The sequence below is a fragment of the Leptodactylus fuscus genome, chromosome 6 (assembly GCF_031893055.1).
Source record: "Leptodactylus fuscus isolate aLepFus1 chromosome 6, aLepFus1.hap2, whole genome shotgun sequence".
NCBI classification, from domain to species: Eukaryota; Metazoa; Chordata; class Amphibia; order Anura; family Leptodactylidae; genus Leptodactylus; species Leptodactylus fuscus.
This window is the reverse complement of record NC_134270.1, coordinates 169,416,552-169,443,953: the sequence shown is the minus strand read 5'-3', so window position 1 is coordinate 169,443,953 and position 27,402 is coordinate 169,416,552. Positions and strand designations below refer to the sequence as shown.

The following is a 27,402-nucleotide window of genomic DNA, read 5'->3' as shown; positions in this document are numbered from 1 at the left end:
CCGTGTCTGCTGTGGAGTTATTGTCTGAGTGAAGGTGAATGGTTTCTGGGGGGGCTCCTGAGGTCACATGAGGGGTCGGGGGGCGTCTCTGATCACATAAGAGCACGGCGGGTCTGGGCACTGAGCCCTGCCCATGATCTAAGCAGAGCTGTATAATAACAGGTAATATATGGAGGTGGTGACCCCGTCATTTGTTTGTATAGGAGTACTGAGACTGCCCCCTACAGTTGACATCAGAGGGCTGCCTTGCTATTAATGGATTTATCCCTGGGCACTCCGGCACAGGTATATTGTGGTGCACAAGCACCGTGAGTGGGTGACAGTCCTTGCTCTCAATTCTATCATTAAAGGGACGCTCCAGGCCTATGGATGAAGACTGGCGTTACTCATGCCCGTCTTCATGGCCTCGGATCAGTGAATGGTGTGCATTGTACACGCGCCTGGTAGGGAATACGCCTGCACATAGCTGGCATCGATATCCCTGATTATTTACAACGGATTTCTTGCATAAACGATAGTAAATCTGGTGCAGGTTGTGCAGATTGGGAGACTGCAATTTTTTTTTTTAATGCAAAATAATTGCAATTATTCATGCCAGAAAACTGTCTACAAGGCTACGTATGTGTACCTAGGACTGCAGGGCATGATGGGAGTCACTATTACAAGGATATCAAACATCCCCTGCGAGTACCGCCATACTGTGCACATACACATTGCAGTAGTGCTCGCCACGCTCCATGCTGTCACATGTATGATCTGTGTGCACAAAGGTCTGTAAGATTTGGTTTTATATACAAGATCTAATCTCTGGTTAGGCGGCTGTGTATCCTCATACGTCTGGTCACACCTTGGGGCAGATTTACTAATCGAGTGTAAACAGAGACCAGACAGTCTTGGGTCCGGTTCACACCTGTACATGGGGTTTCCGTTCAGTGAGTCTATTTAGGGATCCTCTGAATGGAAACCTAATCCGAATAAAAAAGCAGTTACCTAAGGAAACCCCTGGACCCTATAGACCAGGGGTAGGGAACCTTTGGCTCTCCAGCTGCTGTGAAACTACAACTCCCAGCATGCTCCATTCACTTCCATGGGAGTTCCCAGAACAGCAGAGCCAGTATGCATGTTGGGAGTTGTAGTTTTGCAACAGCTGGAGAGCCGTACGTTCCCTACCCCTGCTATAGACTGTAATGGAGTCTGTGTGGTTTCTGCAGAGACACGGGTGCTGCTTCCAGGACTTGTCTGTTTGGATTCTCCTGCAGAGAAGGGAACACAATGGCCTGAACGCAGATGTGACCGGACCTTAATCTCCCGCCGCTTCTCCCAGGTCTCTGCTAATCTGAGGCGCTTCTACACTGTCTGATATAACTTTACACCAGTTATTAGTTGGTTCAGTTACTGGCACAAAATGGCATCAGAGTTTCGGCACGTTTTCTAAGCACATAATGTGGGTTAAGTTATTAGGACTGGCGTAACGAATTGGGGATTGCTGAAGAGGCTGCGGCCCATTAATAAATCATGCGCATGTCATAGCTGAGTTGTGTGACTCTGAACCTGGAGGGAGTTGTAGATATGGCGGCTGAGGCGTCTCTGAGCCACCAACAGGTGCAGAAAGGCAAATTGCAAAATGATAGATGTGGTGCAAGAAAGCTGCCGCCATCTCACATCCGCCTGCAGGCTGCCCCCCTCACCTCCTGTCTATGACCTGCAGCTTCACACAGCTCTGCCCCCTGCATGTGCCCACCTGGACTGGGTAAAGGGCATATAATGTCACCCCTCTGGGATCCCTCTGTACCAAGGTGACCAGGATTGGTTGTCACGAAATTGGATGGAGAACCAAATTCCACCGCGCTCCCTGTACCTGAGCACAGCCAGACACAGCACCCCATCATGAACATACCCACATATAGGTGTCTGCCGCCACCTGAGCCCAGTGTATCTCACCTGCCCTCTTGGTGGGGATCTGTCCCTCACGGGTCAAGAAGCGACGTCCTAGAAGTAGCCATGGGGGATCCAGAATGTCACCGGATCTTCAGACTAGTAGTAGGGCACAGGCACAGCTGCAGGATGGTTGACTGGTCTGTTTTTTTTGGGGCTGTGGACTGACATAGACATTGGGGGAGCCTGGGGTCATCGTGTCTATTGTAGGAAACCAATCTAAAAATGTGTCATAGAACTGGATTTTCTGCTCTGTTTATCTTTGCACTTTATAAAGCCGTGTTCACATGTTGTGTCTGTATTATAGGATCAGTATTACGTCTCAGGTCCAGTGACTTCCAGCCCCAGAGAGCCCAATATTCCGGCTAGATTGGATCATTAGACCAGAGGTCGGGACAGGATTGGTGGCCATAATACAGAGACTGTATCAGAGGAGAGCTCTTAAAGGGACATTCTCTTTTTAGCATTTAAAGGGGCTCTATTATATGCAGAAGTCATGTGTAACTAATCGCATCCTTGCACAGGCTTTAGAAAGGCGCCACTCCTACCTCTAGTATGGAAATGGCCTCAGTAGTGTTTGATGAATACGTCCGTTTTATTTATATGCTGATTGTCATCTAGCTCCCCTCCCCCTGCTGTGTATACGGTGCAGGCCGCTGTGTGTGAGAGCAGGGAGGAGGGTTGCTGTATATACAGAGAGAAGCTCATTAGCATATGTATAAAAACGGACTTATTCAAATATACTCAGGTAATTTACATACAAAAGGGAGGTGTGGAATAGCATTTCTAAAGCCTGTGCAAGGATGTGATTAGCTAAAAATGACTTTACCCAATGATAGAGGACCTTTAAGGCTCTAATCATAAAATATGTCATAATTGCCATAAATGTGTCATAAAGGATGCAGAGGTAGCAGACATTACCGGGCCCTGAAATCTAAGGAAGCAGTCATTACTGGGCCCCTGAAACATGAGGTAGCAGTCATTACCGGGCCCCTGAAACCTAAGGAAGCAGTCATTACCACACCCCTGAAACCTAAGGAAGCAGTCATTACCACACCCCTGAAACCTAAGGAAGCAGTCATTACCGGGCCCCTGAAACCTAAGGAAGCAGTCATTACCACACCCCTGAAACCTAAGGAAGCAGACATTACCGGGCCCCTGAAATCTAAGGAAGCAGTCATTACCAGGCCCCTCAAATCTAAGGAAGCAGTCACTATCGGGCCCCTGAAATCTAAGGTAGCAGACATTACCGGGCCCCTGAAACCTAAGGAAGCAGTCACTACTGGGCCCCTCAAACCTAAGGTAGCAGTCATTACCGGGCCCCTGAAACCTGAGGTAGCAGACATTATCGGGCCTCTGAAGCCTAAGGAAGCAGTCACTATCAGGCCCCTCAAACCTAAGGTAGCAGAGGTAGCATTCATTACTGGGCCCCTGAAACCAAAGGGGTCCCAAAGGTCTCACTACCAAATAAAATATACCAGGATTTTAAAGAGAACATAATATTTAGGATCCGCTTTCAGATTTAGCATTGGGATCCTGGTCCGTTCAGTTAGTCCTCTGCTTATAGATGTGGGCCCCTGTGTGTATCTCAAGGACGGGGCCCCTTGTATGGACAAGCCGGCAGTCCCAGAATCCCCTCCTGACGTGTCTGCCTTAGTAATTACATTCCCTATGAAATATTTCTTACAGTTCTCTGCTGTTCCTCCGTTATTCCGCCTAGAAATCTATGACTTGACCACTAAGTGTTACCGTTCCCCTTGTGTGAGTGCGACATGTCTGATACAGCAGCTCTCATTGGACAGTGGGATTTTGTTGGGACGCCCCCTACTGGAGAATTATTATATTACAGGGAAGAATTTACTAGAACAGACATGATGGAACCTCTCATAGGTGCAGAAACGCGTTATGGCGGACCGCAGTATTTTACCGCTATATGTTAATCTGTGATCGTCACGGTAACCTGTACATGGTTATAGCACATGACTGCCCCCTATAGTATGGAGGACAGAGGCGGTATTGCTGCGTCCACATTCCATAACTGTAATCACTATGATGGGGATACTAGAGATCTAGTGTGAATAAAGGCATGGCCACAATCCTGCGTTTTCAGGGGGCGCTGCAGGTTTCTTCGTAATTTCAGTCCATTTTTTTTCCACAGAACTGCTGCAATAAATGGTGGAAACCTGTAACCCCCAGTGTATGGACTGCAGCATCTACGTGTAATACCGCTACAGGCCGCTAGGGGTGACCTTGCCCATAACAGTCATGGCGGAGGCGGACTTCCGGTGAGCGCCTTGTTCACTTGCGCATGCGTGTCCCCGCCTTTTCCTATTATCGCGGGGGCTGTCGGGAGTTCGTACTCACAGTTCGGCGGACACGTGTTGTGCACACATCGAGGAGCGGCGGCAGCAGCAGACATGAGGCCAGGTGAGCGGCCGGGGCCGGCGTGGTGGGGGAGCCGGGGGGCACAGCTACATGTACCGGAGGGGGAGCTCATACACCGGGCGTGGAGGAGGCTGAGACCGGGGGCTCCATGTACAGCGCGGGGCATGGAGCTGCCATGTGTAGGGTCCGAGGGGCGGCGGATGGCGATGGTTTGTAGGCTGGAGAGGGGCGGCGGATGATGGGGGTTGTCTGTGCCCTGCACGTGGCTGTGGCTCTCATCGTCCAGTGTATAGACCGTGTGATAACTCCCATCATCCGCCAGCCATGTGGGGACGTAACGCCCGTCATTGAATGTGTGTGTGTGTGTATATATATATATATATATATATATTTCATTCATTCATGATATAATATGTGATTACCCTCTAGCGCCTCCCCTGTTTACAGGCCGTATCTTGCATTGCAGCTCAGCTGACTAAACTGCATGGCCTCAGCTGCAATACCACATACAGCCTGTGCACAGGGGCGGCGCTGTTATTGGAGTAAAGTGGAAATGTTTTCTCTAATCCTGAGCACATCTTGTGATATGAACGCTGGGGGCAGTACTGGGTTCGATCAGTCACCACCAGGGATGATGTAAATACCCCCATAGATTACTATTGACAGGCTGTGGAGTCCCTGCGGTTAGTGAGGGGGTCGCTGGCTATTGGGTATATGCCACTAATAACTCTCATCATCCATTCTCCATGTGGGGTAGAATCATATTTGAGGCTGTGTTCAGATTAGTAGCCATCATTGTATTGTGGTGGGGGGCTGGGTATAAACATGTGCTTGCTATAACTGGGTTGGGGGACATGGTCAGTTATCTTATAGAGCTACCTCTGTCCACAGACTGGCTTGTATAGTATTTCAGCAAATGAATGACCTGAGCTGTAATACCACTTACAACCTGTGGGCAGAGGTGGCGCCGTTTTTCTAATCCCGGTCACAATCCATCATGTGATGGTACACAGTGCTGCCCCCTAGTGTTTATCTCAGTTACTGCAGAGGGTGGCGAGACTGCGCTACCACCACCATAGTCTACAATTGGAGGCTGGGTATTGGGGATCAGTCCTTGTATGTTGTCCTATGGACTGGCCGCCATATTGATGTCCGTGCGCTGACCGTTACTGCCCCTCCCAATAAGGACATGATAGGTAATCGCTTACAAATCCTGTGCCCCTTTCATAGTGATTGTCTGTCTTGCAGGTTTCAGTCCCAGAGGAGGCGGATTCGGTGGCCGAGGCGGCTTTGGTGACCGCGGAGGCCGAGGCGGCTTTGGTGACCGCGGTGGCAGAGGAGGCTTCGGTGACCGTGGTGGTTTCAGAGGCGGCAGAGGAAGAGGTGGATTCGGAGACCGTGGAGGAAGAGGAGGATTTGGTGACCGCGGAGGAAGAGGTGAGCGGCCCGTACAATGGATCCGAGGATCCTCCGGCCGCAGGTTGTGCCGATCCCTCACATTGCGCCAAAGTTGTGATATTCACTTTTTTTCTCTTTGCTTTTGTAGGTGGATTTAGGTCTCCTGGCAGGGGTGGCCCCCGAGGAAGAGGAGGCCGTGGGGGAAGAGGTGGATTTGGAGCTGGAAAGAAGGTTATTGTGGAGCCTCACAGACATGAAGGTGAGGAGGGGGCGAGCCCGCTACCTGGGGAGGTCTCCAATCTGGGGAGGGGTCATACTGAATATCCTTGTTACCTATTACAGGAGTCTTCATCTGCCGAGGAAAGGAGGACGCACTGGTGACCAAGAACCTGGTGCCTGGAGAGTCTGTCTATGGGGAGAAGAGGATGTCTGTGGAGGTTTGTGGGGTGGGGGGTTACCTGCCCTGGAGGAGGGGGCTTGTCACATTTGGTCTGCTGATGCCACTAGGAGGTGCTCACTGTATATAGACCATTGAAATTGATAAAGCATTAATGATTGCCCCCTAGTGGTGGCTGCAGGTAGACAGGCTTATTACAAGGGGTTATCACCTGTCTATAGCACGGGGCCACTTCCTATTTGGGCTCCAGGGTTTGGCTCCTCCACCAGTAAGGATAAAACTAAGACATCTGGTGTTTTATTTCAGGATGGAGAAATCAAAACCGAATACAGAGCCTGGAACCCCTTCAGATCGAAGCTCGCAGCAGCCATTTTGGGTGGTGTTGATCAGATTCACATGAAACCCGGATCTAAAGTCTTGTATCTTGGGGCCGCCTCCGGGACGACAGTGTCTCACGTGTCTGACTTGGTTGGCCCAGTAAGTAAATGCACATCATGCTGGAGTGATGGGAGGCGATGGTAGCGTGGAGATCGGAGGGGGCATCTGACTCCCTTCTTAAAGTTGTAGCCCCATTGTATGAAACCTCTCGCGTTCTTTTGTGCAGGAAGGCCTGGTCTACGCCGTCGAATTCTCACACAGGTCTGGGCGTGATCTGATAAATGTAGCCAAGAAACGTACGAACATCATCCCTGTGATTGAGGACGCCAGACACCCGCACAAGTACCGTATGCTGATAGGTAAGGAGGGCGGTGATACAGAGACTGCAAGGGAGAGGGGGCGGTGTATAACTTACATGTCCACTGACTCTCTTGTATTTCCAGGAATGGTTGATGTTATATTCGCTGATGTAGCTCAACCTGATCAGACAAGAATTGTAGCGCTCAATGCCCACAACTTCCTGAAGAACGGAGGACACTTTGTCATCTCCATAAAGGTTAGTATGATAAAAACTTCTATAATACTGCCCCCCTATGTACAAGAATATAACTACTATAATACTGCTCCTATGTACAAGAATATAACTACTATAATACTGCTCCTATGTACAAGAATGTAACTACTATAATACTACTCCTATGTACAAGAATATAACTACTATAATACTACTCCTATGTACAAGGATATAACTACTATAATACTACTCCTATGTACAAGAATATAACTACTATAATACTGCTCCTATGTACAAGAATATAACTACTATAATACTGTCTCTTATGTACAAGAATATAACTACTATAATACTGTCTCTTATGTACAAGAATATAACTACTATAATACTACCTCCTATGTACAAGAATATAACTACTATAATACTACTCCTATGTACAAGAATATAACTACTATAATACTGCCCTCTATGTACAAGAATATAACTACTATAATACTGCCCCTATGTGCTGTATATAGCTCTAGAGGTGACTAATATTATATTTCCTTCCTTACAGGCTAATTGCATTGACTCCACCGCAGCTCCGGAGGCAGTGTTTGCTTCAGAAGTAAAGAAAATGCAACAAGAAAACATGAAACCTCAAGAACAGCTGACACTTGAGCCGTATGAGAGGGACCATGCGGTAGTTGTCGGAGTGTACAGGTGGGTGTATAACTGGTTTGGGGGGTTGTGGGGGGATACAATGGTACCTGACCTCTGACCTCATACACTAATCTCATTATTTTCTTTTCTAGACCTCCTCCAAAACAGAAGAAGTTTTCTACCTAAATTTTCCTTTTTTTTAAGACTTTATTTTTTATATATAATATGTCACTGCTCCATAGCGCCCCCTCCTGCTGATGAGGAAATCTGCAGGAGATGCTGAAGACTGCTGCAGAGAGACAGATCTGCTGGGGGAGGGGGGGTTTACACAATGTAATAGAATATTGGTAAGATTGCAGCACTGCCTCCGTGTAGTTACCCCCTGGTGTCTGGCTATGTAAAGATCACTAGGGGGCGCCACTGTTTAGATCATACATTTCTAGGCTGTGGGTTTTTGTCAATTCCTTATTAAATCTGCATTGGCCGGAGCCGTTCTCCCTGCGCTGTCTCAGGTTCGTGTCTCGGTGGTTTCTCCTCTTTGTTTCCCCGGTTCTTGTGTATTTTGTACTGGATACGGATGTGGACGAGCGATATAAACCTTTTATCTCCAGCTCTGTGCCCGTGTCTGATTTATCTGGGGGGTGGTGACAATCGACAAGGCCACTTCACTAAGGCGTTGCCATCAAGATGGTCTCTGTTAAAGGGATTGTCCAGGAGGGTGGGGAAGGCCAAAAAACAAACCCCACAACTGTACGGTCCAGGGGCTCGATCTGGCGGTGACTAAGGCCTAAGTAGAGGAATCGGGTCCCTTTCTGTGACCGCAGGAACAATCCCCTAGATCAGACAGTGTTGAGGGGGACACCTGAGCGCCTTCCCCGGCCTCCAAATCGAAATGTAGAATTCCTAGACAACCCCCTATAATTCCTTCCTGCCTATGGATCAAGCGTTGTACATAATTGTGTTCTGCCTGCCATGAGAATTTATCTGTCCAGTAGGTAGCAGTAGTAGGTGTTCGCCCTGCACACAGAAGTCTATGGAGAGGATTGCCTTATTTTGTGCAGTCTTTTTCCAGCAGCTTCCATAAACTTCTATGTAAAGTAAGCTTGGTAACTTTAACCCTTTCCTGCCATTCACAGACCAAATTATACTTCAGGCTGGTACTGCTTAATGTCTTGTGCAACGTACCAAGGTCGGTGTGGAATTAGAATAAAAATGTTAGTCCCACTTTGGGTCTGTGCACACTGAGTTGTTTGTAGGTGCAATCTGCTTCAAAATGCACCTCCCCTTTATTTGAGTAGCAGCTAGCAAAAATATCCATGTGAATTGACCCCTGGGATCACTAGTACAGTATACTGCAGTGTTGCAGTATGTTGTATAGTCCATTGTGTTGCGGCTGGTCTTATAGACTGTAGACAGGCCTGGGATTAGTCAGTGGGCCCAGATTGTCACCCATGGACCCAGTCCTGCCATCAGTCTCTTCATGCCGTGGCACAAGGCCGGCTTGCCCTTATATTGACTACGCACCACCAGCCTGACTCTGCCCATATCGCACTGATATTCTGTGTAACTCACTATAGTTACAATAGAAGTCTATGGAAGGCCGGAGCCTCTGTGCGCCCGTCAGCCCTGGTGCTATAAAATCATCCAGTCTTATAAATCTGCTGCAATGTCTTGCGTTATCTGAATCAATAAGGAAAGTTTTCTCTCTTCTTCTGAATCCGCAGCTGGACTTGTCACATGTAACGTGTCACCTGCAGTGTGAAAGTGCGACATATGGGGGATTTGGTGTAGAAATATATGGCACTCTGGTGTTGGGGGGATAAGCTGCTCTTCCCCTTTCTTACCACCAGGTGGAGCGCTGTTTTGTATTATTGTATAGGAAGGCTAGTAGACTGTATTATCTATACCGTATACTGCAAAAAAAATTTTTTTTAATCCCTTATAATTATATTAGTCCGGCCCTCTAAAATTATTCCAAGTTTTCATGGTAAAATTAATTAGGTTCGCCATTTTTATACTGAAACCGGGAGGAAAAAAAAAAGTCTCACTGGAGGATTTTTCTATGGGATGATTTCTGCAGCGATTCTTCCAGTCTTGGGATCAGAGGGGAAGGAGCAGCAGATGGCCGCCATCTTGTCTTCTATGGATAGAATAGTCATCCTTTTCATGGTCCTATTAGAAGCTCCTGTTCCTCAATAACGGCCCCATGTAATAGTGCTGAGCATAACCCACCAAGGCCAATAGGGGGAGACATTGTTAGCACATTCGGTTTGCATTGACCTTGTTAATCACCCCTCGGCCACAGTAGACCGGGCTGTCACTGCCATAGTCTAGTACAGCGGTATACTGTTTGGGTGTTCAGCCTCACTAGGGGCGGGGCTAAGAACTTGTTACATTATCACAATACAATGTTTGAATCCTGACATTCTGAGCAGCAGACTAAAAGGGAATTATTATATTACTGCACAGTGACCGCTACAAAAAAAAAAAAACAAAGAAAATCCCTTAAGAAAACGGTGCCATGAGGTGGGGCTGCTACTTTAAGTAGAGCAAGGTTGGCAGGGGCTGAGCTGGCAATTACAGGGACAGTGTGATGCGCTTGTCCTCCTCCTCCTGTCCCTACAGAACTATTGAGGCTGATCTCTCACCAGCCTCAATAGCTATAATGCGCTTTGCTAAGGCTCCGAGCTGTCAGAACAGGGCGGCTCCCTCCGATCTCACCCCATAGGGGCCCGGCCTGTAACAATACAAAGTACAGCACCAACTTTTGGGCTGGTCCTGCAATGCCCATGATTGGAGTGAATACAGAAGAGACCAGGCTGCTATGGTGGCCAGGTGCAGGAGAGCGCCCTCCATCTTTAAAGATGTCAGGAAAGTGTTAATAGCATTTTTCAGTACCCGAAATAAAATAAAACCCCTAATTTTTGGCTGTTTCTTTTCTTTTTACAGCGTGCACATAAAATAACATTACCGCTGTGTCATTGTATTGTTAGGCTCAGTGTGTGTCAGGATGGGAAGGATTCATGTACGATTAGGAGTTTAATATATGTTTTGTTTTTGGGTTTTTTGTTGTTTTTTTACGCTGAGATGACACCAGCACCCTATCTCTATCACAAAGTCCTGCATGTCCAATTTGGTGTTCGGTTAAAAAAAAAAAAAATGGTTTCGACACAGTGAGCATAAAACGCTCATGGCCAGACATTTTCCAAACCCATTCAAATGAATGGGCTTGAAAAATGCCTACAGGTTTCAGTCTCCTGTCCAGAAAATAGAAACCTGCAAAACGGAGACCCGGGACGCAGATGTGAACGAGCCCTTAAAGATTTTAATTTACAATCTTCTGAATGCTTGTATAATAAATTGCACCATTTATGTAGTACAACATATTACAGTGCCAGTCATATTTAGGCTATGTAGACCAGGCCTTTGGCATCAACTAATAGGGCTATAGATATGGCAGCCCTGGGGGTCTTCATTAGGCCCGACCTGGTACTGTGCTATATGGACGCATCAGACTCTTACATTCTCATTCACAGAGGTGCTGAAACCTAGAGGAGGGAGCGATGGAAAGTCCATATATTGGTCACTAATAGAGTCCTTCATAGGAACAATGTTCTATCCACAGTAAGAGCTCACCCCTGAGGGATTCTGGTTCAGTGTCTCCAAAGTGTAGAGCGCAGCTCTGGAGTATAATACAGGATAAGTAATGTAATGTACACAGTGACTGTACCAGCAGAATAGTGAGTGCAGCTCTGGAGTATAATACAGGATAAGTAATGTAATGTATGTACACAGTGACTGTACCAGCAGAATAGTGAGCGCAGCTCTGGAGTATAATACAGGATAAGTAATGTAATGTATGTACACAGTGACTGTACCAGCAGAATAGTGAGCGCAGCTCTGGAGTATAATACAGGATAAGTAATGTAATGTATGTACACAGTGACTGTACCAGCAGAATAGTGAGCGCAGCTCTGGAGTATAATACAGGATAAGTAATGTAATGTATGTACACAGTGACTGTACCAGCAGAATAGTGAGCGCAGCTCTGGAGTATAATACAGGATAAGTAATGTAATGTATGTACACAGTGACTGTACCAGCAGAATAGTGAGCGCAGCTCTGGAGTATAATACAGGATAAGTAATGTAATGTATGTACATTCATGGCCAAAAGTTTTGAGAATGACACAAATCTTCTATTGTCACATGATCTGCTGCCTTCTGGTTTCTCTGTGTGTTTGTAAGGGCTCGTTCACATCAGCGTTGCCCTCTCCGTAGTTCAGGTTTCCGTTTCCTGCCTAAAACAGAGGCAGGAGACGGAAACCGGCAGGAGTCTCTCTCACCCATTCATTTGAATGGGTGAGAGAGATGTGCGGCGGTGAGCGTTTTAGGCTCTCCGCTGCGAAACCGGGTTTTATAATCCAGACACAGAGTCGGACATGCAGTACTCTGTGTCCGGATAAAAAAAATCTGGTTTCACGGCGGAGAGCCTAAAACGCTCACCGCCGCTCACGGCCAGACCAGGTGTGACAGCTTTCCGACTTCTGGCATGCAGAAGACGGAAAGCTCATAACGGAGACCAGAACGCAGGTGTGAACCTAGCGTCAGATGTTTTTATCACATACAGGAATATAATTGCAATCATATTATGAGTAACAAAAGCTTATATTGACAGTTAGAATGAGTTAATGCAGCGTTGCAATATTTGCAGAGTTGACCCTTCTTCTTCAGGACCTCTGCAATTCTCCCTGGCAGCTCTCAATCAGCTTCTGGACCAAATCCTGACTGATAGCCGTCCATTCTTGCACAATCAATGCTTGCATTTTGTCAGAATTTGTTGGTTTTTGTTTGTCCATCCGTCTCTTGATGATTGACCACAAGTTCTCAATGGGATTAATATCTGGGGATTTTCCAGGCCATGGACCCAAAATCTCTATGTTTTGTTCCCTGAGCCATTTCTTTATCACCTTTGCTTTATGGCAAGGTGCTCCATCATGCTGGAAAAGGCATTGTTGATCACCAAACTGCTCTTGGACGGTTGGGAGAAGTTGATCTTGGAGAACATTCTGGTCCCATTCTTTATTCATGGCTGTGTTTTTAGGCAAGACTGTGAGAGAGCCGATTCCCTTGGCTGAGAAGCAACCCCGCACATGAATGGTTTCAGGATGCTTTACAGTTGGCATGAGACAAGACTGGTGGTAGCGCTCACCTCGTCTTCTCCGAATAAGCTGTTTTCCAGATGTCCCAAACAATCGAAAAGGGGATTCATCAGAGAAAATGACTTTACCCCAGTCCTCAGCAGTCCACTCCCGGTACCTTTTGCAGAATATCAGTCTGTCCCTGATGTTTTTTCTGGAGAGAAGTGGCTTCTTTGCTGCCCTCCTTGAGACCAGGCCTTGCTCCAAGAGTCTCCGCCTCACAGTGCGTGCAGATGCACTCACACCTGCCTGCTGCCATTCCTGAGCAAGCTCTGCACTGCTGGTAGCCCGATCCCGCAACTGAAACACTTTTAAGAGACGGTCCTGGCACTTGCTGGTCTTTCTTGGGCGCCCTGGAGCCTTTTTGCCAACAATGGAACCTCTCTCCTTGAAGTCCTTGATGATGCGATAGATTGTTGACTGAGGTGCAATCTTTCTGGCTGCGATACTCTTCCCTGTTAGGCCATTTTTGTGCAGTGCAATGATGACTGCACGTGTTTCTTTAGAGATAACCATGGTTAACAGAAGAGAAACAATGATGCCAGGCACCAGCCTCCTCTTAAAGTGTCCAGTGGTGTCATTCTTACTTAATCATGACAGATTGATCTCCAGCCTTGTCCTCATCAACACCCACACCTGTGTTACTGGAGCAATCACTGAAACGATGTTAGCTGGTCCTTTTAAGGCAGGGCTGCAATGATGATGAAATGTGTTTTGGGGGATAAAGTTCATTTTCTAGGCAAATATTGACTTTGCAAGTAATTGCTGTTAAGCTGATCACTCTTTATAACATTCTGGAGTATATGCAAATTGCCATTAGGAAAACTGAAGCAGTGGACTTTGTAAAAATTAATATTTGTATCATTCTCAAAACTTTTGGCCATGACTGTACACAGTGACTGCACCAGCAGAATAGTGAGTGCAGCTCTGGAGTATAATACAGTGTACTTGGCCATAATGTCCTAGCCATTTACATAGGTTCTTTGTGGACAGATAACACTGTAATTCTCCCTACTAGAGTTGAGCGAGTAATGTTCGGATCAGCCGATCTGAACAGCACGCACGCATTGAAATGAATGGAAGCACCTGGTGCTTCCGGTTTGACGGCAGCCGGCCGCTTAACCCCCCGCGTGCCTGCTGCGTGCATTGATTTCAATGCGTGCGTGCTGTTCGGATTGGCTGATCCGAACAGTACTCGCTCAACTCTACTCCCTACCTTATGCCAGGTTTATACCAAACTTTTTTTTCCCTCCTTTCAACTGAAGCAGAAAACCATAGGCGCTAGTTTGATACCACCATAGTCTAATCCTAGTTACAGACCAACAATACAGTTATAAATATTGGCATATTAGTCGGGGTCTTAATAGAGAACCTGACACTGAATACACAAGTAGTGTGGTACAGAGCAGGGGGAACAAAGCAGACTGGTACTTAGTTTTGTGGGTGTATAACGTCGTTTATACCTCTGTTCAGGATCAGTTTAGGAGTCCAGTGGGCGGTCCTATCAGTGACTAGCAGACTTTCCTCATGCACACAGAAACAGGCAAGTTGCTCTATGTTCATGAAACATTCACTATAAAATACATGTCAACCTACCCTTAAGTCACAAAAGAGTTGCAGCCCGAATTGTCTTTCACCCTCAGGCTGAATTGGTTTATCAGTGATCCCTAGATCATAAATTGGGTATTTGTGAATGAACGGTTACTAGAGTGGTGTTTACTAAAGGAAAAGGAAATGTGTTTCTGCCATATGGGGCCCCAATCTTAAAGGGGTTAAAATATTGATGACCTCTAGTAAGAGCGGCATCCAGTGGCTGACTGGGTACCAGACCCCACTGATACAGATGGTTCAGCCTCAGGTTTGCTCAGTATTTTCAGCCCAATTGTTTACATTGTTTCTACCAATTACTAATAACCCTCTCCCCCCCCCCCTTCCTCCTAGATTTCTATCCCTATGTGTCCTTTTGTACATAAATATGCATCCTTCAGAAATGGTTTTTAAATTTACTTGAGAAAGGAGCCGAGTTCTGAAACGTTGTAATCTGTCAGCATTATTAGTTACCTTTTTAACGGCTATCAACTTGAGATGAGCGAGTAGGTATTCAATCGAATATTATGGTATTCGAAATACTCGTACCTGATCGAGTACCACTCGCTATTCGAATGGAAAAATTCGATGCAGAACCAGCGTTGATTGGCCAAATGCTATACAGTTGGCCAATCAACACTGGTTATTCTCCTACCTTTAGAAGTCTTCTCCGTGCAGCTTCCCCGCGGCGTCTTCCGGCTCTGAATTCACTCTGCCAGGCATCGGGCCTGGGCAGAGCCAACTGAAAACTGTAAACGGCCATTTTCTTGTAGTACGGACATGCGCAGTCAGCTCTGCCCAGGCCCGATGCCTAGCAGAGTGAATTCAGAGCCAGAAGATGCCGCGGGGACGCTGCACAGAGAAGACTTCTCAGAGGATCCAGCCCGACCCTCACTCATGGACTTGGTAAGTATAATTTGATCGAATGTTGCCTACCCCTGAAACGAGCATTTTCTCCCCCATAGACTATAATAGGATTCGATATTCGATTCCAGTAGTCGAATATCGAGGGGCTACTCGAAACGAATATAGAGTATTTAACTACTCGCTCATCTCTAGTAACTACTGAAGACTATCAAGTTTCTTTTTTTTTTTTTAAATATTTTCAGCCCAAAAAGTCTAAGGGGGCGTTCACACTACCGTTGGTGTCCGTTGCAACTGTCCGTTCAAGATTTTAGCAACGGACACTAGCTGTATCCGTTACAATTTCCATTCATTTCAATGGGATTTCATCTGTTGTCCGTCTGTGTCCTTAAGGGTCCGTTAACAACCATGTCCGTTTTTTCAAGCAGACAGAGAAATCACACATGCAGGATTTTTTGTCCGTTTTTTTTTTTTTTTTTTAAAAACATTGAGGTCTATGCGCAACGGACATATAACGGACAGTAACTGATGGCCATCAGTTACAGTCCATTATTTTCTGCACATGCTCAGAAACAGCAAAAAAGAAAAAACGGACAGTATAAAAAAAAGACACTAACTGATGCTCATACTAATGTGTCCGTTTTTTTAACTGATCCATTAAATGGATCAGCCATCAGTCATGGATTACCATCAGTCAGGGCTCGTTCACATCTGCGTTCTTCTTTCCTTATTGCAGGTTTCCGTTTCCTGCATAAAACAGATGCAGGAGACGGAAGCCTGCAGGAGTCTCTCTCACCCATTCATTTGAATGGGTGAGAAAGCTGTCCGGCCGTGCGCGGCAGTGAGCGTTTTGCGCTCTCCGCCGCGAAACCTGGTTTTATAATCCGGACACAGAGTCGGACATGCAGTACTCTGTGTCCGGATAAAAAAATCCGGTTTCACGGCGGAGAGCCTAAAACGCTCACTGCCGCGCACGGCCGGACCCGGTCTATGGTTTCCGTCTTCTGCATGGCAGAAGACGGAAACCATAGTACGGAGACCCTGAACGAAGATGTGAACGAGCCCTTAGTGTCAGTTATGATAGGTGTCCATTTTTTTTCTTTTAAACGGACACCTTCATAACAGACACCAACGGTAGTGTGAACAGTAAGCTAAAGCCCCACGTTGTGGAAACAGCTTTTTTTTGTTGCAGATTTTGTTGCGTTTTTTTGAGCCAAAGCCAGGATTCGATTGAGCAAAAGGTAGATGTATAAGAACTTGGCAATAAGAATGGCAACAAAAGGAATGGGAAACATAAGTAGTTCTTATACTTCTACCTTCTGCTTAATCCACTCCTGGCTTTGGCTCAAAAAACCACGAAAAAAAAAAAAAAAAAGCTGCATTTCCACAACATGGGGCCTTAGCCTAGACGTAAGGCATTAAATTGTGTATTCTGGCATTGTTATTTCTGTTAGCTAGATCTATGGGAAGGAAGGGGGATGAGATGTCTATTCACTAAAACCCTTACAAATTAGGAGAACCTCCACTAGAATAGAGCGATGGTTGAGCACTTACAATATGACTGTATTCAACGTCTAGGACACAGACCGTGTATTCCTCCAGCATGGCTCCATTCAGGGAAGTGTAGTGCCAAGTGCTGATGTCAATGGACCTTGTGTGCACATACGTGACCATTTACATTTATGGGACACCATGTCTTGTACTTGGGAATGGTCGCCACCAAGAAAGTCTTGAGGAGAGAGAACCATCTTGGCACCACCACGTGAAATCCTGTCCTATACGTTAACCCTATAATGTCCTAGCAGTCTGTACTGGGGCATTACAGTCTCCGTACATACAGCTCAACCCAGTAAATCTAGACTCTGTGGTGTGAATAAGCCCCAGCCTCCCAAACATACAGCTCTATGACACCTTCACAGTCACGGCTTACCTGGTCTTGTCCTAAAGGAATAGTCATGGCGCTAGTTGGCTAATGCTGGGATATAAAGCGGCGGGCCTGTCGTCCATACATTGGTTTCATGCAGAGAACTGGAAGACCATGGCATATATATATATATTAAAAAAAAAATATTGTACAAATCATTCTGCAATAGAAAAGATAACTTTATAATCCTATATGGATAAACATACAACATATACAAATCTGATCATAGCGTCCCCGAAACCATCACGTCGTCAGCTCCACGCGAACGGAGACGGCCCGAACTTGTGTCCTCCGCGCAGGATCAGTATTGATATAACTCTTTCTATATATTCTACACTCTTACCTCTACAGATAAAGCTGGCTAAGCCCCCGCCGCCTCCCCAATGTCCATCTGTAGGATTGCGTTTCTTAAGTTTTTCACACACAGCAAAGTGCAGAAGTCCAAAGTAAAGAGCCTCCTTTATTGATCTGCGGTGCAGGACAAGCCTGCTCTGTAACAGTAGGGACTGGATTCACATCATAAGTCAGTAAGGAGAGAAAACGGGGGGGGGGCTAAAGAAGCAACCAATCGTCTTATACGTTCTGCCAAGATTTCATAAAAAATTTTTTTTTTTTTTTTTTCCATACAGCAATTTTCGCAACTTTTTGGAAACCGATAAAAATTGAAATAAATATCTCCATAAATTACAGAGCAGGAAAAAGAGCAAAGTCCGTAGGATGGGTGACGTGGACAACCTTTGACAATATTAGAAAAAAATAAAAATTGGAGTGGGAAAAAAAATAAAATAAAAAAATGAATGTAAATATATATATTATATCACTACACAAGTAACTCTGTAGGCCAGTCCAGAAGAAGAAGAAAAAAAAAATTGGAACAAATGAAACATATTAAAAGGGGTTGTCCGGGATTTTTTAAATTTTTTTTTTTTTTAAATGTTACTGAAAGCATGGAGAGTGGTAAAACAGATAAACCTGTGACCCCCTCCTCATCGTAGTATTCGATCGAACACCTCCCCTGCATAGATATTGGTGTACTCTGTCGAATACCAAGTGGTAAACGCAGTAAAAATTCGATGCCCCTCCCGCTTTATTTTTTCTTTTTAACACCAATAACTATGCAGGAGAGGTATTCGATCTGTAACATCTCTAGTGCTGTACATAAGTAAGTGACCCCCTGGCCTCTGCAGTATCAGACCTTAGAGGCCAGTGATTGGCTGCGGTGGTCATATGTACATGTAGGACACACCCCCGCTTAGGGATTGTGCGGGAGCTGCAGGGGTTTGACCAGGAAATGCAAGGTTTCTTTTTTACATTAGGATAGGTCAAACACCCAGATCCCCTACAGATCAGCTCTCTGGTTTACAACTCCCATTCATCGGTTGCATGGCCAAGTGAATAGTCCTGAGCGGCGATACCAAGCACCGCCACTATACAGGTGTGTACACCGCTCTGTTGGGTTTCTGTGAAGAGGTTTTAGGGCTAACATGGAGGCTGCTATTTGCCAGACCCCAGTAGATTCACAACTTAGGGAGCCTTCACACGGAGTATACACTCCGCTCATTCTGAATGTAAAACTCGTTCAGAATGAGCGCGTAAAAACCAGATCCCATTGACTTGAATGGGTGCCGGCATACACGCGCTCCCCTTTGAAATCAATGGGAGGCTTTTCCCCTATTGCTTTCAATGTGATACGCGCGTATGCCAGCACCCATTCAAGACAATGGGATCTGCTTTTTACGCGCTCATTCTGAACGAGTTTTACGTTAAGAATGAGCAGAGTGTACACTCCGTGTGAAGGCTCCCTTATGGACCTATTCTAACACTTATAATCACATGACAATTGTCTGTGGAACAGCTCATTCTGGATTTTTTTTTTATGGCCATCATGCAGCTGCATTAAATTTAACAGGGGCTATTGCCACAACTGCTTGATGATTCAACAAAAAAACAGATTAGATTCCTAAATGAGCTCAAATTTATGAAAGATTTGTGAAAACGAGTGCCCACAGATGAAAGGCAGACGGGAAAATCGGATATTTTTCACTAAACGTACGTTTTTCACTGCCGTCTTGTACCCCGCTTGAGGATGGGCCATCAATAAGATAATGGGGGGGACAAAAAAAAAATGATAAAATAACTTGCACTTCCTGGCAAAGCTCCTGTCGCTGCACTACAGGGGTGAGTTGTACATGAACGCGTAACCACCGCAGGTCTCGTGCCAAACATTGCACTCGGGCCAGTGGTCACATTTAGAGATAAGCGAACACTGTTCGGATCAGCCGATCCGAACAGCACGCTCCCATAGAAATGAATGGAAGCACTTGGCACGTACACTTTGCCGGTGGCCGGTCGCCGTGCCAGGTGCTTCCATTCATTTCTATGGGAGCGTGCTGTTCGGATCGGCTGATCCGAACAGTGTTCGCTTATCTCTAGTCACATTACATATAGACATCATTGGCCGCAGGAGCAAAGGCGACGATCAGGCAGGTATGTTTTACCACTCTGCACACTCTTAGCATTTATTTTTTTATGCAGATTGTGAGCCCCATATCGGGATCACAATGTACATTATTTTTTTCCTATCAGTATGTCTTTGTAGAATGGGAGGAAATCCATGCAAACACGGGGAGAACATACAAACTCCTTGCAGATGTTGTTCCTGGCGGGATTCGAACCCAGGACTCCAGCGCTGCAAGGCTGCAGTGCTACCACTGAGCCACCGTGTTGCCCCCTATTTATTTTTTTTTTAACCCTGGACAACCACTTTCAAAGCCAAATGATACCACCATGTCTCACATTATAAATTCAGAGGCTTTAAGACAAAAAAATAAAAAAAAATTAAAAGAGCTAGAATAAAATATGCATTTAACATTATAATAAACTGATATACAGAAAGCAGAAATAATAATAAAAAATAAAAAAAAGCACAGCAGAAGGTATGGGCAGAAAACAGGCATGCCAGACAGTACATGGAGATTTCTTTTGCAAGTTTGGCATACACACATTGCGACCCCTACGCGTTATAGATACACCCAAAATACGTCGTTCATTGCTTTGCTACCATGAACCCTCCCGGCCTGGGCTACGGAAAGCGTCCGTGGCAGCAAAGCGGAATCATCGACATCCACAGTCAGGTCTAGTTCAGTTTTATTCACCAAAGCAAATAGTGATGCTTATATTACAGCATGGCTAATGTGACGCTCTCAATGGTTTAGAATTTCGAGTTGTGAAATTTTTTTTTTTTTGTTTAAAGACACAATTGACACCGAACCTCTCGATCTTCTGTAGCTGTCTATTACTTTATTTTTAGGATCCTCCAAAATCACCCACAATACTTGAAACAAACATGAATGTGAAAGGCCTTGGAGTCCAACAGCAACTACACATGATTCAGAATTAAGCCCAATTAAACACGCAAGAACAGAAAAAGGAAACATTTAAAAAGACAATCATTTTACATGTCTGATATTTTTTTTTTCTCTTTTTTTTTCTCTTTTTTTTAAAGTGATGCCTCAATACCATCTTTGGTACAATAAATTAAAAAAAAAAAAAGAAAAAAAAAAGGGGGGAAATTAAAAGAAAAAAAAATTAAAATAGTACGTTACTATCCACAGAGATATGGAAAAAAAAAATAGGACAGGTTTAGTCTTTACATTATTTTTTTTGAAAGCTTTTGGAAAATTAAAAAAAAAAAAAAATGAAAATAAAAACCCTACCGTTACAGCACATAGCACTGTAAAAGTTTTTAATACTGAAGCAAGGGCTTAGCGTCTTACAAGAACCCATGAAGATGCGCCATGACTGGTCACACGGAACTTAAGAGGCCGAGAATATTTAAAGAAAAAAAAAAAAAAAATTAAAGAGATACATGGAAGGGAAATGCAATTTAAAGAAAAAAAATTAAAAAAAAAAATAAATCGTAGTGTGAAAACCAGAATTCAGTGTGGGGGGGAAAAAATTAAAAAAAAAAAAAAAAAAAAAAATGGATGACAACAAATAAAAAAAATGATAGGAGGGAATAAGAGACACTGAACTCCTCAATTTAAAAAAAAAATGGCTCCTAAAAATCTTTCCTGAAACAGCTAAAACCGACTGAGTACGAAGTCATAAATAAAAGACACGGGGGAACCTTTAGGTGTTTTTTTTTCTTCTTTTTTTTTTTAGAAAGCAAAAAACTTTTGTTAAAGAGTTTTAGCAGCAATTCCAGTTGAGAGAGTGGAGTTAGCAGCCAAGGTTATTCCAGTGAAGTGCATAAATCTGCACCCTAGCAAAGGTTGGTATAAAGAAGGGGGGGGAGGGGGTAAAAGGAAGGAAAAGGGGGGGAGGGGGGGGCAACACAGGAATCTGTATGAATGGTTAAAATGGCAGCGTTGGGCAACTGGCACAGACAGTGTTTTGCAGAGTGACGTTTGGCCTGTAAACGAGTTCACTGACGTGCAAAGTAAGTCTGGATTCTCCCCGCTTCTTCCGAAGAGGAACTCATGATAGAAATGGAAGCATTGGAAATGTCTTGAAGTCTTTGCACAGGTTAAAACTTCTTTACCAGTGTGTCAAAAAAAAAAAAAAAAAAAAAGCAATAAAAAATAAAAATAAAATAAAAAAAAAAAAGCAGTCCAATTGAAGTCTGTTTAGAACGGCTTCTCATGGGTCAACACACACGTCACACTCCTCTCGTAGTGATTTTTTTTTTTTAATAAATAAACAATTCACATTAACAGCTACACCTTGACATTTTTTTTTTGTTTGATGGTTGTGATAAAAGCCAGCTCACCCTTTTTCCACAACCCCACCCTGCAGCCTGTCAGCCCTCCTTCCGAATTTCAGTATTTTTTTTTTTGTTGTTTTTTTTGTTTTTTTTCTATTATTGGTATGGCTTTAATTTTACATGAAAGAATCATCAAGAGCTTGCTGCTGTACTCTGAGGGACACAAACGCCTAACATCGCACTCTCTTCAGTTTCCGTCCTGTTTCGGATATGAGGTGGTCCAACCATGCTGGATGTGTTGCTAGAGTAGGGATAATTCAGAGGCACGCCGGAATCGTTGTGCCCGCTGACTGTTCTAGTCCGAAAAGCAGAAACCCCTAAGTGTAAGTTTGAGGAGCCAAACGGAGTGCAGTCTAAGCTAGGGTGGTGTGGGTGCAATGAAGAGGAAGACTGGGGGTGTCTGTGTCCCAAGCTGAGCTCCATAGACTCTGGGATTTGCGGAGAAGAGGAGGTGATGAGCTGCCGATGGTAGTGTGGCCGGTTAACGTGATGATACAGCGGGTGAGGGTGATGTGGTTCGTTTCCATGAAAATGTTGCGGCTGACTGGGAGTAGGCTTGTGAGGTAAGATCTGAGGGTAGGAATCGCTGTTTGTGATGGGAACATCTCCGCCGGCCCACAGTCTTATCTGCTGCTGAGAATGAGCCTGTGGGGAAAGGACAAAAAGAACGGAATATTAGACAAGGTAAAGACTGACACGAGGCTGAGGTTTTCTTTACACTGTTGTAGTATAGAAGGAGCACTACATACACAGACATCAGTCACACACACGGAATATAAGAGCAGTGATCGTGAAGATAGGAAGTCATCCTCACCAGCCCAATACTCCTTTCATCCACAAGAAGGGACCGATCACTCCCATCTGTGACTATGGAGATGTTGTGTAGTTACCAAAGCCCCAGCACAATGACTAAAGTCCAATATGGAAATGTGATCAACTAGAGGTACATGTAGGATAGCTGTACACCGCACCCCTGAACCACAATCTAGTATATACATAGATAGCCGACATTAGTCTCACACATGGAATATGAGAGCTGTGATCATGAAGGTAGGAAGTCATCACCAGCCTAATATTCCCTTTGATTGTAAGCCCTCATTCACATCTGCAAGCGCTGTGCAGTAAAAGCACACAGATCCCCATAGATTATAATGGTGCATGCCGCAAGATCTACGCAGGGATCTTGTGGACAGGAAAGAAGTTCACCATCTACTTTCCTGTCTGCATGATTCATGCAGGCAGCACACAGACCCCATTATAGTCTATGGGGTCCATGTGCTTTTACTGTACAGCGCAGTTCAGGGGTCCCCATGTGGACTCCCCCGGACAGAATCCAAACGCTGATGTGGACGAGGAGGAAGATTGTATACAACCACAAGAGACCACTCACTTATATCTAGGACTAGCGGTTGGCGATGACCCAAGTCCAATAAGGAAATGTGATCAATCATCCACAAACCATTAAAGCAGTTGTCCCACAACAGAAACTTATCAGCTATCTGCAGGACAGGTAATACATGTCTGGTTCCTGTGTTGGGACCTCCAGTGATCAAAGTGCGACAACATGGGCCCATATACCAGATCGTGCCTGGTCACCGCCACTCCAATCATAGTCAATTAGCTAAGCACTGACCTCTGCTACACAGTCCTATAGAGAGTCGACCCAGGCGGCCAAAGCTTAATTCATATGGGGGACATGTGATAACATCACTCATGATCATGCACTATGTAACCAAAAATAAATAATCCACCTTTTGTGGAGCAATCTGAGCAAGTGTTCACACACAGTCAGGTTCTATACAGGACCATGACTGCCAGTATCAATATACCATTTATCTCCTCAAAGGTAGGACAAGTTAGTGGACTGTTGGCAGCATACAAGGAAGTTAGACTAGAGTATCTTACAAGCAGCCAGTGTACAAGGTGAAGCACTTACCTGTGGACTCTGCATCTCATAATCTGTGTGAGCGACAGCGCTGTTATAGTATCTGTTGCTGTACCGGTAATTGCGGTTATCATTAGAAGAGCCACTTGATCCTCCTGCAGTTAAAGCACAACATGGATTAGGAGAGAGCACAACAGACGGCACAAAACTACAAGTGTGGTGTACTAAAACCACCTGGGGGAACAAGCGACCCGCTGAGAGATCTTTAGGGTTACCCTGGTGTGAGGACGGACCAAAGAGCTGGTGAGACCTTGGATGATACAGCCATATATTTATGTATAGGCATTAAATTGCAAGCTGGAACGTTTAAGGGAACCTGTGACATTTATTCAGAACCCAAAACAACCCCCCCCCCCCCCAGCAGACACTTATCCTGGCTGCTGAATACCTTGCGCTACGATTCACTGACGCCAGAGTCATGTGCAATGAGACCAAGGTGAACAGAACCAGGGCTGAGGCGAGTCAGACTCCTCTCTAGGTAAAGTATTTAGTCATAGAAGCCACTGATCGTGCTACACTAGGAGGAGGCAATTTGGGACACTAAGGGCTAGTTCACATGGGGCACGGTATGGCATATTTTGGTCCTGATTTTGACGTGGGAAGCTGCGTCAAAATAGGACCAAAATGTGCTTTCCGACTGTCGCGGCTTCACGCTCTGGATTAGGCCCAAATGAATGGGTAAAGTCTGGAAGGTGCTGGGACGCTGAGGCTGAATCCGCCTGAAGAAAGGGCAGCTCGCTTCTTTTTGTGTTTCCACTCACGGGAAAAAAGGACGCTAGTGGTCTACATAGACCTCTATTGTGAAGAAGTGGATTTTGAGGTGGAAAATCCGCCTCCTCTTGCCCCAAGTGAACGAGCCCTAAAACACCAGTTCCAGTTCTTAAGAGCCTGTGGGTAAGGCTCCCTTCAATTTCTGTCAAAAAAAAAAAAAAAAAAAAAATCGCTCTCCCTGCAGGAACGGTTCCTCTTCCTTTTGGAGGAGATATTCTGTCTTGGCTTTATTCCCAGATGATGCCACTAGGTGTCAGGAAAACCAGGCACTGATTTATAGGAGCCTAGCTGCCAAAAGGTGGCGCTATAGCAGGTTCTTTTTTTTCGCCCGGGACAATTTTTCTTTGCCTATTCCATTCCCAGGATGCACATGGTACAAGTCATCCATGTTTGCTGCAAATCAGACTCTTGGAGGCGACGTCTTCAGCCCCCTTCCGCCCACAGACAGATACATGGTGTACTTAATCCTAATATTTGAGCGCTCATTGAAAAAGTCAAAACCACATCTGCACAACGACTAGAGTTTTACTGCACTTTGTACTGCGGTTATTGCGGTTTGTATAAGCAGATTACAAGGGGTTTCCTATAAAAACTGTGGAATTAACTACAAATCCATTGCTGCCGTTTCCAAACCACAACTTGACTGCTACATGTGAATAGACCTTACAATGAGCAGGTTCATTCTAATCAAAATGTACTATGCCGGATATATGGGATATTTACTTCCTTGTCTCAGTTACAGGCCACAATCTGATCTACTATGTAACAATGAATACTAGGATAACACTCATGTATAGACGAGGATCAGCTATTAATATATGCGCATATTAGTTGAAGTAAGAGCCTTAAACGCGGTGTCCAGTCCTTGGGGGGACGATCTTTTATGGAGGACCCATCCTGATAAAGGTCATCAATAATCAAGAACTGGAAAATCCCATGGATTTTGCAACACATGGGTCAGCGATGTTGCCTTTCAAAACAGAGGACCTGGATTCAAATGTTCCCGAAAGCAAATATCTACATGTATGTTCTCCCCGGCGGTTTGTCTCTCTCCCACGTACTGATCAGTTACGTGGCTTCCTATAATAATATTGGTCCTAACATAGGACACTGGAAAATTAGATTGTAAGCCCCAATGTGAAAATAATCTAATGTTCAGGATACAAGCTCTGCAGAATACGTTGGCTCTTGAGTCAGGACAACCCTTTATCTGCCCCCCATAGCAGTTGGGAGGGGGCGCTCCACACAACACAAACTTTGCTTTCTTGCAGCTACTTGCTCAGACTTTCCAGCCACATTGCAGTGCTAGATACACATCAATAAAGGTGACAATGCCAGAAACCCTTACTCAGGCCTGACCACTGACATTAGTCTTTATAAGCCTGGACAGAAGACATTTTGTATGTTTTTTGGGGTCTGTGACCATATGGACCCAAATTAAAAGGAACATTCCAAGACTTGTATACCAATTACCTATTCTTAGGATAGGTCACCAAAATGTGACTGGGAAGGGGACGAAACTCAGGACCACTAAAGATCAGCTGGTTGTAAAAGCTCATGTGAGTGCCGTGGCCTCTTCAATGAATGGGACTGACCTACAGCTCTACCTTCAGGGTCAGTAAGAGATAGTTCACAAGGAGTTTTTTGGCAGAAGAATTTGATGCTGAATCTGCCTGACAAAACAGCTCCAACTGACTTCAATGGGAGCCGCTCGCTTTTTTCCTGCTAGCTAGTACTGGAAAAATAGAAGCGAGCTGCCCTATCTTGCTGTGGATTCCACGGCCGACTCAGCCACGGCATCCGCGGCCCAAGACTCCCTCCCTATTAAGCCCATTCATTCGGGCCTAATCCAGAGCGGAATGCATCGGCACTCCATCACTGCTAGCCGTGTGGTATGTTCTCACACACAATCCATTTTCTGGTGTGTGAACATACCCTAACCAAGGAAGAGGCATCAGTGCTCGTGAGCGCAGCAAACTTCTCAATCTACCTTTCGGCAGAGGTCCAGGGTGTCTGATCCCCAACAATCTCATACTGAGCCCAAGAAAACCCCTTTAGACTGTGGTCCCACAATGCAGCTTTTTTTACTGCAATTTTTTTTTGAGCCAAAGCCAGGAGTCGATTGACTTTTATAGTCAGTCATTCTTGGTTTTGGCTCAAAAAAAAAACAAAAAAAAAAAACAAACACCCGCAGCAAAATCTGCAACAACAAAAGCTGCATTTCTGCCACATGGGGCCTCAGCCTTAAAGGGGTTGGCCACTTTCAGACCAATATTGAGAGACAAATGTTATGGTTGGTATAATAAAAACGTTGCACAATGTTCCAATATACTTTCTGTATCAATTCCTCACGGTTTTCTAGATTTCGGCTTGTTGTCTGTCATTCATTCTGTTACTTGTAGTGGATAAAAGTCTGACCATGGTCATGTGATTTACGGTCCATGGTCATGTGATGAGGACACAGGTGCTGCTCGTTACAGTCACAGCACAGTAATCAGACCTCTGCCTGGTAATCAGCTGTGCACCTGTGTACTCATCACATGACCATGGACCGTAAATCACATGACCATGGTCAGAATTTTATCCACTACAAGTAACAGAATGAATGACAGTGAGCCGAGATCTAGAAAACCGTGAGGAATTGATACAGAAAGTATATTGGAACATTGTACAACTTTTTTTATTATACCAACCATA

At 45.1% G+C, this 27,402-nt stretch overlaps 2 protein-coding genes across 4 annotated transcripts in view; one reads left to right on the top strand and one right to left on the bottom strand.

Moving 5' to 3' along the window:
* Nucleotides 1-4,262: 4,262 nt before the first annotated feature.
* FBL (fibrillarin) lies at nucleotides 4,263-8,257 on the top strand. The gene is made up of 9 exons (XM_075278880.1): nucleotides 4,263-4,362; nucleotides 5,569-5,757; nucleotides 5,867-5,977; nucleotides 6,061-6,155; nucleotides 6,422-6,592; nucleotides 6,720-6,852; nucleotides 6,937-7,049; nucleotides 7,564-7,709; nucleotides 7,802-8,257. The coding sequence occupies exons 1-9, from the start codon at nucleotides 4,353-4,355 to the stop codon at nucleotides 7,833-7,835; spliced, it is 1,002 nt and encodes a 333-aa protein (XP_075134981.1). The 5' UTR covers nucleotides 4,263-4,352; the 3' UTR covers nucleotides 7,836-8,257.
* Nucleotides 8,258-20,498: 12,241 nt separating this feature from the next.
* The window catches only part of LOC142209011 (dual specificity tyrosine-phosphorylation-regulated kinase 1B-like), a 49,810-nt gene continuing 42,906 nt past the window's right edge, over nucleotides 20,499-27,402 (bottom strand). For all 3 annotated transcript variants that reach the window (XM_075277943.1, XM_075277941.1, XM_075277944.1), the window contains exons 10-11: nucleotides 23,926-24,029; nucleotides 20,499-22,634 (exon numbers count right to left, since the gene is read on the bottom strand). In XM_075277943.1, the coding sequence (XP_075134044.1) occupies nucleotides 22,122-22,634; nucleotides 23,926-24,029 (617 nt within the window). In that variant the 3' untranslated portion in view covers nucleotides 20,499-22,121. The remainder of the gene's footprint in view (nucleotides 22,635-23,925; nucleotides 24,030-27,402) is intronic.